This window comes from Primulina tabacum, chromosome 8 (assembly GCF_025594145.1).
Source record: "Primulina tabacum isolate GXHZ01 chromosome 8, ASM2559414v2, whole genome shotgun sequence".
NCBI lineage: Eukaryota > Viridiplantae > Streptophyta > Magnoliopsida > Lamiales > Gesneriaceae > Primulina > Primulina tabacum.
This window is the reverse complement of record NC_134557.1, coordinates 34,615,006-34,627,266: the sequence shown is the minus strand read 5'-3', so window position 1 is coordinate 34,627,266 and position 12,261 is coordinate 34,615,006. Positions and strand designations below refer to the sequence as shown.

Genomic DNA, 12,261 nt, shown 5'->3' with positions numbered 1-12,261 from the left:
TGCGATCAGTTGGGTCTTCAGTTTGCGATGTAAACATCTCGTGAGTAATCCTAGATGCTGCACACTAAGGTAAATTATTAGTAACACAATTAACAAGTTTTGTTATCATCAAAATCAAGATTGCGAACTTGAAAAGTTTCAACAAATAATTATAAATATTGTTGTAACGAATATTAGTTGTATATTTAATATTATTCTAATTTTTCATCAAACACTTTAATTGTCCAATTCTACTTACCAATCGGGGGTAAGAGAGTATTCCATTTGACAAACAGTTGCCTAGCTAATTTTCAAAGGAATGTCTCGAATAGGTGGCAGATCCGGACCGGCGGCCTGAGCCGCTTACTCCCGTCGAACAAGATTACCGGTTTAGGACTGAGGACCCTTAAAGATTCTTCATTTCATACGTTAGATCAATTGCTTAGTTTGTAGAATTAGCTTAAAATGCTGCGGTTGAGGGCCTTCCGGCCGACGAATGACAAAATCGTGAAGATTCAATTGCACCCGACGCACCCATGGCTCGTAACAGCCGACGCATCGGATCATGTGTCCGTTTGGAATTGGGAACACCGCCAGGTTCCTCTTCTTCTTTTTCTTTTGTTTGAATTGAGCTGGTGGGAAAGAGTTGGTTTTCTTTAATTTGCTAGAAATGTTTAGATCTTGCGATTGTTTTTTGGAATTTCTGTTATATCGTGCGTTTTCAGGTTATATACGAGTTGAAAGCTGGTGGTATAGATGAGAGGCGTTTGGTTGGTGCCAAGTTGGAGAAGCTCGCCGAGGGGGAAACAGGTAAATGTTTCTGCTTTCAGGTTTTGGTAGGGTTGACGCGGTTGGTGAAGCACTTGATCTTGTGAAATTGCGTCTGATCATCAAATGATCTGGATTAGGATTAACAGTCCAATTTGGTCGAGAACTTGGATTTTCTTCGTTCTATTTGCTGGATATTAGCTGTCATGGTTTTGGGGTATCTCATGACATTGCCATTCCTTTATGGAGGAGATAGTATGGTTTGCAGCAATTATTCTTTCTGTTGAATGGTGTGCTAGTGGATTTGGTTACAAGAGTGAAGTATTTTGTTTGTGGGTTAATTTCGTGGGTTTTGTGGTGAATTTATCGTGTGAATACTTTACTGATTATTATTTTCCATTTGTTGTGCATGTTAGAATCCAGAGGAAAACCCACCGAAGCTATACGAGGTGGAAGGTATCTGTCAGTGCCTAGATTTTAATACAGTTGTTACTTCTTTAGCCTGAGCCTAATATCGTGGCACATGATTCAAGTGTCAAACAGGTTAGCTTTTACGATGATGATGTACGCTATTGGCAACTTTGGCGTAATCGTTCTGCTGCTGCTGAAGCTCCATCAGCTGTCAATAATCTAACTTCAGCTTTCAGTTCCCCTGCACCATCCACAAAAGGACGCCATTTTCTTGTCATATGCTGTGAGAACAAAGCCATTTTTCTAGATTTGGTGACAATGCGTGGCCGCGATGTGCCAAAGCAGGAATTAGATAACAGATCTCTTCTGTGGTATGTTTTGAATCTTTATGTTTGTTAGATGTTACCTGAATATTAGATACTGTCATATGCTTAAGTAAAGCGTAATCTCGAGCTTTTGAGTACAAAATTGATGCAATCGGCATGACTGATAATGTACTATGTTTGTTGTGCAATAGGAGTTGGATTCCTTGAAATTTCTCATCGTGGAATACTATAACACTTATAGGTGGTGAAGGGTCTTCAAACATTGTTCCAGCATAGGTTGTGAATGTTCTATATTAAGTTAGGGAACAAATTCCTTTTTATAGATTTTTGAAAGATAAAAAAGCTTTTTCCACTGTAAGATTTCTATTTTCTTTTGTGATAATAATTTTCCAGTGAACTCATCTCTAACTCATCACACTAGATTTACCTCCTTGCCTTTAATTCTTGTCTGCAAATAATCTGTCTCTATGTTTGGACATTGCATTTGTTTTTTCTTGGTATATCGTCACACCATTCTTTCAGTCCACCTTCAATGACCGCCTTTTCAATTTCCAAGACAGACAATCAGATACATGTATTTTTGCTCGTCTCTGACAGCAGTTAGTCTTCAAATTATTTTTTTGACATTATTTACAGTGTTAATGTGTTACACAGCCAATAATGATAATAAGTTGTTATGTCTCTGTTGTTTTCCTGGTCGTCAATGGATAATTGCAAATTAATTTACCTCTCAATGAAGGATAACTTTCTTGACCAGGTCTAACTATTGTCATGCAGTATGGAATTTTTGTGTAGATCAACTGCTAGTGATGGTCCTCTTGTGGCCTTTGGTGGGTCAGATGGAGTGATTAGAGTTCTTTCCATGCTGACGTGGAAGGTCTAAATTTTATCAGTTTGGGTTATAAATATACTTTGAAGTGATACCTGTATTCCAACCTGAATCTTTGTAAATATTACTGGCATCAATGAGTTTTTTTTTTTGGCCGCAGCTTGCTCGAAGATATACAGGAGGACACAAGGGTTCAATTTCTTGTTTGATGACTTTTATGGCTCCTGCCGGCGAGGTAGTTCCTGTTGTAGGAAAGGATTGTAATTGTTTATGCTAATAAATTTCTTTATGTGCTGAATGACACTTCTACAGTTGCATTTTGTGTTTTTCTTTGGAAGTTAATTTGGGCCTATTAAGTCAGGTAACAAATGGTAACCTTATTAGAAGTTCATGCAAGTAAAGTGTGAGCCATTGAATATTTGTTTTCTGTAACATGCCTCACACCATTTTTAATGCAAGAACTAGAATGTCAAATATTTTTCATGAATGTGTATTGGTGAGAATCGAATTTGAGGACTTTCCCTTGGCTTAACTATGATACTATAGCGAATAAAATCCTTTCTTCCGAAGTTTTTAGCTGTTATTGATGTGAGATTTCTAGTAGTTGTCATTTTTATAATTTAGGACTTGGGTTCATGGATTCCATTTTAGGAAAATTTTAGTGCATAGAATGAGTGGAAAGGTTTGGCAACTAAATTGGAATGTTTTCTAAACCTTAACTCTCTTTTCAAAGGTATTGTTAAGAGTTGAAAGTTTCATGTTGATTGATATTTTTCTTAGTGGCAATTATAAGATGTTTTGCAACTTTGAAAAAATGTTACATGCCATATTTCTTGGTGTAAGAAAGCTAAGAGAAGTGAATATGAAAGGCCCTGTTGGTTTGCTTTTGGAGTTTAGGTGAAGAATTTCAGGGGTTTGATTTTGTTTTGAGGAAATGACATTGTTAATTTATATGTCAAATCATGATAAAAATTGTTGTGTAACATTTTTTCAAACTTAAATGTTATAGTTTGGGTCAAAAGATAATAAAATGATGAAGTATATTCGGGAAGTGGTGAAAATTTGATAAATTGTAACAACTATGTTAGAGGTGTGAAAAAAGGGAAAATATGTTTTGGCCTTTTAGGAATGCGAATAAAAATGAGATTATAAGGTTTGCTTTTCGGGGAAGAGAAAAGTGGCAATGAAAAAAAAAACAAAACAAGGCAACTGAAAAGTGTTTTATTGGAATTTTGGGAGTGAAGAATGATTTATATCGACCTTTATCGGCTTGGAGGTCTTCTATATCGCGTGTTTATATTTTCATGTCCGCTTGACACTAGTTTGAACACGTATGGCATTGGGAGCTATCATAAATAAAATATATAGGAAATTGAAAGAAATATTTTATTGTATCCCTGTCATATATGGTAAAATATTCCTAAGTTTAAGTCATTGTATTTGGTTGTTTGTCTGGTACGATGTGAGCTATGCCTTGCAAATATGTGTCCATTGTCATTTTTCTGTATCCTTATTCTTGGTTTTGTGGTTTTCGTGGCAACTTTGTGTTATATTACATATATGTTTCCTAACAAAGTTAATCTTGTTATCAAAAGAGGACATCATGTCATAATATTTAAGAATCCCTTCCCAGAGAATGAATTTCTTTTTTTCTTTTTCTGTATTAAAATAGGCCCTTTTGGTTTCTGGTGGTAGCGATGGTTTGCTTGTGCTCTGGAATGCAGACTACAGTCGAGATTCAAGGGAACTTGTTCCTAAGCTGAGCTTAAAAGTAGTAACCTTTCTCGATATTTAAGCTTTCCATTTATCTTTTCTTCACAAAACTGTACGATATATTTCTTTGTAATACAGCACGAGCTAAAACATGGCAGCATGTTGCTTAGCAAATGCTTTGCCTATATTTTTCTATGGTCAAATCTAAAGGACTTTGGTTTTCAAATGACATTTTAAGGCACATGACGGTGGTGTTGTTGCTGTTGAGCTCTCTCGTGTTTCTGGTGGTGCACCGCAGCTCATTACAATTGGCGCAGACAAGACTTTGGCTATCTGGGACACAATGACATTCAAGGTTCCAAGGAAATTCACTATTTCCCTACTATTTGGTCATGATTACTTTTCAATTTATTCTCTTTTCACCTTCCTTTCCTCATTGTAGGAACTGCGACGAATAAAACCTGTTTCAAAATTAGCTTGTCATAGTGTAGCATCTTGGTGCCACCCTCGAGCTCCTAATCTTGATATATTGACATGTGTAAAAGATTCCCACATATGGTATGAATGTTCCACCCTTTTTCAATACAAGTGTTTTTGTTGATTTTAAATTTCTTTTAAATGTATTGGAATCACAAAGATTTTTTCAACAGAAATCATAAATGTTGACAAGCCTTGATACTGCGCTTGAATCCATCTTCTCTTTGTACCAAGGGGCTTATGATTTTCGTGTGAATCTTTTCAGGGCCATTGAGCATCCCACTTATTCAGCTCTTACAAGACCATTATGTGAACTTTCATCATTAGTCCCACCCCAGTTTCTTGCGTCTCACAAGAAGCTAAGGGTATGATAGAATTGTTCTCTACTTGGTTGATATTGGTTAACCATTGGGCTGGTTTCTATGATAATGAAATCATACCATGCTTATAGTTCATTTTTTGAAACATCCTTGTAGGGGTATTCCATGGTTACTCATCCTTTACAACCCCACCTTGTTGCAACTGGTACCAACATTGGTGTCCTTGTCTGTGAATTTGATGTCAAATCGCTCCCACCCGTGGCTCCATTGCCAACAACACCAGGAAGTCGAGAACACTCTGCTGTTTATGTAGTTGAAAGGGCATTGAAACTACTGCAATTTCAATTGTCAAATACTGCAAATCCAGCCCTTGGAAGCAATGGCTCCTTGAATGATGCGGGGAGAGTTAGAGGAGAAACACCAGAGCAGCTCCATGTGAAGCAAATTAAAAAGCATATCAGTACCCCAGTTCCACATGATTCGTACTCAGTCCTTTCTGTGAGCAGTTCTGGAAAGTAAGTGGCGTTGTCATTTCGTTGCTTATGCCACCTCCCAATAATTTATCATGCGAGGGATATAGCTGTGCGAACATTGTGGAAGGAGACTCCAATATAATCTTAACTATCATTTATTCTTATTTCTTGTCTGCATAAAGTGGTTTCATTTTCTCCTTTTCATTTTTTCAGGTACGTGGCCATTGTGTGGCCTGATATTCCATATTTCTCAATTTATAAGGTCAGTGACTGGTCCATTGTAGATTCTGGTAGTGCAAGGCTCTTGGCTTGGGATACTTGTAGAGACAGGTTTGCGCTGCTTGAGTCTGTATTACCTCCAAGAATGCCCATCATTCCAAAAGGCAGCTCATCAAGAAAAGCGAAGGAAGCTGCAGCTGCTGCTGCACAAGCTGCTGCAGCAGCAGCCTCCGCTGCTTCATCTGCCAGTGTTCAAGTTCGAATATTGCTTGATGATGGTACATCAAACATATTGATGAGGTCAGTCGGCAGCCGCAGTGAACCGGTTTCTGGTTTACATGGGGGAGCGCTACTTGGTGTAGCCTATCGGACATCTCGTAGAATAAGCCCTGTAACTGCCACAGCTATTTCAACAATTCAGTCTATGCCTTTGTCAGGATTTAATAGTGGTTCCAATTCCTCTTTCAGCACCATGGATGATGGGTATGCTTCTCAGAAATCTGCTGCTGAAGTGGCACCTCCGAACTTCCAATTGTACAGCTGGGAATCCTTTCAAGCAGTAGGAGGTCTTCTTCCTCAACCAGAATGGACAGCATGGGACCAGACTGTTGAATATTGTGCTTTTGCTTATCTACAATATATTGTTATATCGTCCTTGCGTCCTCAGTTTAGATATTTGGGAGATGTGGCAATACCTCATGCTACCGGGGCTGTTTGGCACCGAAGGCAGTTGTTTGTTGCTACCCCAACCACCATTGAGTGTGTGTTTGTGGATGCTGGTATCTCACCTATTGATATAGAAGCGAAAAAAAGGAAAGAAGAAATGCGTCTTATAGAGCTTCAGTCGAGAGCAGTAGCAGAACATGGAGAGTTAGCATTGGTAACTGTTGATACTCAGCAAGCAGCCACACAAGAGAGGATTACGCTAAGACCCCCTATGTTACATGTTGTCAGATTAGCATCATTTCAGCATGCTCCATCGATACCTCCTTTTATAACATTGCCTAAACAAACCAAAGTCGACAGTGAAGATTCACCAATACCAAAAGAGTTCGAGGAAAGGAGGGTTAATGAGGTTGCTGTTGGTGGTGGTGGGGTTGCTGTGGCTATTACTAGATTTCCTGCAGAACAAAAACGACCAATTGGGCCTCTTGTTGTTGTTGGGGTGAGAGATGGTGTTCTGTGGTTAATAGACAGGTACATGTGTGCTCATGCAATATCCCTCAGCCATCCTGGTATACATTGTCGATGTCTTGCAGCCTATGGAGACGCTGTTAGTGCAGTAAAATGGGCAAGTAGGCTTGGTAGAGAACATCATGATGATTTAGCTCAGTTTATGCTTGGGATGGGTTATGCCACTGAAGCACTTCACCTTCCTGGTATATCAAAAAGGTTGGAATTTGATCTGGCAATGCAGAGCAATGATGGGAAACGAGCCCTTCAGTGCCTTCTAACAATGAGCAATAGCAGGGATATTGGACAAGAGGCTCTGGGATTGGACTTAAATGACATAATGAATTTGTCATCAAAGAAGGAAACGGTTGTTGATGCTCTTCAAGGAGTGGTCAAATTTGCCAAGGAGTTTCTAGACCTCATCGATGCTGCCGATGCTACTGGACAAGCTGATATAGCCCGCGAAGCTCTCAAGCGATTAGCTGCTGCTGGTTCAGTGAAAGGAGCTCTGCAAGGTCATGAGTTGCGGGGGCTGGCTTTACGCCTTGCAAATCATGGGGAGTTGACACGGCTTAGCGTATGTATTTTTATTCTAAGCTCTATGGGACCCCATAGCTCTATGGATTGCTGCTATGTTTTTTACCCAACTATGTTGAATTTAACTATAGAAAAGGCATACTATCTAATATCTACAATTGTTATCAACTCAACTATCTACGATTGTGACCAACTCATCTGAACATGAGTGCTCGGATAAGCTGAGTTTCTGGTTAGATGTATAGTATCCGATTCCAACATTCAGCTACATCTTTGTTTTTCCTGTCAAATTCCAAGTCTCAACTCATTTGCCATAAACATAAAATTAGTAGATCTACTCAGTCTCTGTAGCATATTTGTGTACTCTAAGCATTCTTCACAAAATTTGTTGGAAATTATTTAATGGCGGGCTAATGTAGTTACTGTACGATTTTTTATGTATTTGTGTATCAATCTACACCCTCATTAATCTTAGCCACAGTGCAACGGAGACTTGGTTAAGAAGATGTCAGGCGTTCTGTCTCACTGCCCCAGTTATTGAAAAAAGAGTTATTCGATAGGCTTTGTTGATATTTTCTTTCATTATTTGGAGTTGACTTTATTTTCAATTAGACGATAATCTGTTTACAGTTTGTGGTTCTCTGTACCTTTAATCTCTGGACCTTTTCTTTATATTGACTTGCCTTGGGCTTCAGACTAGGAGTGAGCGACCAACTTGTTTATACATGTTTTTTACCCTTTTGGTTTAATTCTTCTTGCTTGATGCAGTCCTGGATAAATCCAAGTGAATTTGACTAAATGGGTTCAAGCGAAGTTCCTAATATTTGGGCATCAATAATGTGGGGGTAGGGAGGGGGCATTATAAAATTTTCAAAAAATAGAAAATAAAAGGAGCGAAAAGCCCTTGCAACGTAGGACTTTTAGGAGGCATACTCAGTGATCACCTTTCCCTGTCTTTCCTACTAATCCTGAAGTACAATCAACCTGTATTGTCTAACTGTAGCATTATTTGCCCATATAGTAGGCTGATAATTTGAGCTCACATGTGATATTGTTGTAAGAAGATAGTGAAACTTCATAAAATTAAGTGAGATGGGCATCCCTTTTTACGGAACCAAGCCTTGAGTGCAGTTACGCCAATTATTAATCATAAGGTTCCATTGGTGTGGGTTTTCTATATTTTAATCATTATGATGTTCAAAGATTGCAAACCTTCTTTGGTTATAACTGTTTCTACCTGTTTTGTTCGATAACCATATATATATTAATGTTTGCAGAATTTGGTGAACAATTTAGTATCAGTCGGTTCAGGACGTGAGGCAGCATTTGCTGCAGCTCTTTTGGGAGACAATGTACTCATGGAGAAAGCATGGCAGGATACAGGGATGCTTGCCGAGGCGGTGCTCCACGCACATGTACGTTTTGATTGCCTTAATTTTGATGCTAATTTTTTCTGATCTGGCATTTCTCGTTTCTTTTCAGGCTCATGGTCGACCTACATTGAGGACCTTGGTTCAGGCATGGAACAAGACACTGCAAAAAGAGATGGAGCACACCCCTTCCACCAAAATGGATGCTGCCGCGGCATTTTTAGCATCCCTCGAGGAAACCAAGCTCACCAGTCTCCAAGATGCAGCAAAAAAGCCTCCAATTGAAATCCTACCTCCAGGGATGGCATCTTTATATGGCCCTAATCCGGGTCAGTCTGGTCCAAAGAACCCAAACCCTGCCATGAAGAGCATACAACAGCAACCGGGCAAACAATTGCTATTGGAAGGAGCAACCGCTGCACCCCAGAATACATCTGCTTCCACAGAGATGCCTGTTCCTCCCCCAACTGAATCAGGTACTTCTCAGAACTCTGTTGAGGAGGTTCTGGGTACGACAGAAGCAGCTTCTGGTACAACAGAGGCAGGGGCTACTGATACAACAGAGGCAGGGGCTCCAGACACCACAGCCACGACAAAACCTACTGCCATGGATCCAGAATCGAGTCCTCCAGGACAATCCGAATCAGATGCTTCTGCTACCCCGGTAACAGATCCCACTGTTTCTATGGAATTGAATGGCGAAACAGTAAAAAGTCAAGAACAGACATCATCAGAGGCTAAAGTAATCGACGGAAATAGTATCCCACCAGCTTCCAAGACTTCTCCACCTGCAGCATGATTCTACACCCCAACAATCAAACAACCAAGGGGCCAGTGTCCGTCCTGAACTCTCAATGATCGACTTCACTTGAGATACGTGCAGGTTAACACTTGCGTATTTTTGTTTCAAGCCTCAAAGCTGCTTGCCATGTCCGCTCCTTCGACTTGAAAAGGAAGCATTGAAAGTACGCGTTGGGACTAATTGGTGCTGAAGCTGTTGGCATATCCGCATCAGTCTTCTCATTCTGCCATTTTCGAGGCACCTATACTTGCTTATGATGTAGTTAATTGATGCATACTTATATTGTTTGTGTACTTGTATCTGTAATTTTTTTCTTGGATTGTTACTTTATCTGTAATTTTTTTCTTGGATTGTTACTTTTTACTCATTTCCCTGATAGCTTTAATTTTATTATTGTTATTATTATTATTATTATTATTATTTTCCCCTTACCTGAGATCGCCCTTGAAACTGAGTTCATATTGGGAGTTTGCCACTATAAACTTTGATTTATCACTTGTCGAAAATATTTAGTCAATGAAAAAGATTTTTGCTTATTGGCAATTTTTCATTCACAATACACAATTCAGTTTCTCTCTCTTAATCTGTAATATTTAAAGTTTCTTCATTGGAGAAAAGTTAAATCCATTAGTTACCGCATGCAAAGTTTTTATATGAACGAACTATGATCTTCAGTCGAGTGCTCTCTTTACCTGGAATTTCTTTTACATGTGATGTGAAGTTTTTTTTACTATTATTTGGGTTCGAAGTTAAGTAAGTTTCTCTTATATTGAGATTTGTTTACATCATTATACCATAAATATCCATACCATCATTTAAATATTAATAAATATATATATCAACAACCATTCTACAAGTGCGAGGGTGGTCCTGACACAACTATCTTATAGTATATTAGCTTCACACGATTAAATCCTACTTTTACATAATTAGTGAACTTATAACTCCCAAACTCCGAGTTCCTCGATAGACTACCCGTGTCAACAGCCGAGAAAGCTTTAAGGTTACGCTTGAATGAAAAAAATTAGAGCTTGGAGGTTGAGAGCACGTATTTTGAAGTCGTGCTTGGATAGAAGAATTTGAAGTTATAGATTTAAATTCATAGATTTCAAATTCATCTGGTTGTTTGTATGAATATATGTTAGATGAATTTTAACCCAACCTCACCCATTGACTTGTGTAAATGCAATGATGATTATGATGGATTCGAAATTCATTCAAAAAATATGTCATTTCAAATCAAATTATTATATATATATAATTTATTTTTATTTTTATTTTTCATTTAAGTGTAACCTTAAAGCTTTCTCGGCTGTTGACATGGGTAGTCTTTCGGGGAAGTCGGAGTTTGGGAGTTCCAAGTGCACATCAATTATATTTTCTGAAGATATTTTTATCAAAACTTCTTGAAAACTAGATTTTGTAATTATTTTTTTAAATTGAACATGTTTTTTTATACATAAAATCATTTGAGGGAAATTGCTCTTAAAGGGAATTGTCGATGTCTTCAACTTCATTTTGTCTTGATATATATATACACACACACATACATACATATATACACATACATACATATATATAAACACACATACATACATACATACATACATAAATATATATACACATACATACATATATATATAAACACATATACATACACATACATACATATATATAAACACACATACATACATAGACTCATACACAATTATATCCTCATATTACTGTCAGTTATTGTGAATTATTGCTAGCAACTATTTGTGATGTGTTCCTTTTTGTCTACCACTCTTGGTTGAGGTTGAGTGGCATATCCTTCTGCTAGGTAAGGTATTCGTGTTACATGTTTTCGTTAAATTTGCTGGGGAATATTGAAACGTCTACTATTCGTTTTCTTAAAAAGTACTAGAATTTTTTTTTCCTCCTACATATAAGTAAATACTTTGAAAATAGCTTGTACCATTTTATAAATAACCAATCGACTAACATTTCAAAATCAACGGAAAATATTTAAAATCGTAAAATCGTCAATGTTTTACCACACCTAAAAAGAATAATTATGAAAAGTATAGCCCATACTAAACATCTCAAAAATATCTCAAAAGCATAAATAAATAGTCGTAAAATTTTTAACGTAAATCGTAAACTTAAATGCGGAAAGTAGAAGCGCTGGTCCTCGGGTTGTGTGCACCTTCAGTCCAGTCAGGTCAACCATCAAGACCTCACATATCATAATTATTAACATCACCTACATCAATCACACTTAGTGAGTCTAAAGACTCAACACATCATATTCTTGATAACAAATAATACGTAATACAGATAACATATAACAGTGAAAAATACTTGTACTTCAAATAACATTTTCATAATAATGCATAAACTTTAAACATAATCATTTCCATAAACATTTTCATATTAACATATTCATATTCGTATTCGTGTTTGTTGAATTCAGATCGTGATTGTAACTCGCATTCTTAATCATATAGGGTGACAGATCCATCTAGAGAAAAACCACAGTACTGGGCGGCGGGGATACCAGCAACACTCTCACCGGTCAACTGGGCCTTGGCCAACATATTAAAGTATTCGTATTCGTATCCGTATCCAAGAAAACACGATCGTCGGGCTGCCACTGGGACCATAACCACCACGATATTTCCAACATATTATCGTACTTAGTTACAATCCATTCACGTCCTTCAACATGTTATCATCACTTAATAAAAATCATGCACATAATACCCTGTTAGATTCATATAATCTAATCTCATTTTCTTGTTTATAAGATTTAAACATGTGTAGGAAATTATTTCTTGGCAAAATGTCTGCTTCTGTATCATCAAAATAAATCAGTGGGGTTT

At 37.7% G+C, this 12,261-nt stretch overlaps 1 protein-coding gene across 1 annotated transcript; it reads left to right on the top strand.

Annotated features, from left to right (window-relative positions):
- The first annotated feature begins 241 nt into the window (after nt 1-241).
- LOC142553943 (uncharacterized) lies at nt 242-9,814 on the top strand. The gene is made up of 14 exons (XM_075664509.1): nt 242-576; nt 705-789; nt 1,164-1,203; nt 1,281-1,529; nt 2,262-2,361; nt 2,474-2,548; nt 3,986-4,084; nt 4,265-4,381; nt 4,469-4,584; nt 4,769-4,868; nt 4,980-5,338; nt 5,510-7,265; nt 8,503-8,640; nt 8,708-9,814. Exons 1-14 carry the CDS (start codon nt 445-447, stop codon nt 9,392-9,394), a joined length of 4,053 nt encoding a protein of 1,350 aa, XP_075520624.1. The 5' UTR covers nt 242-444; the 3' UTR covers nt 9,395-9,814.
- The last annotated feature ends 2,447 nt before the right edge of the window (nt 9,815-12,261 follow it).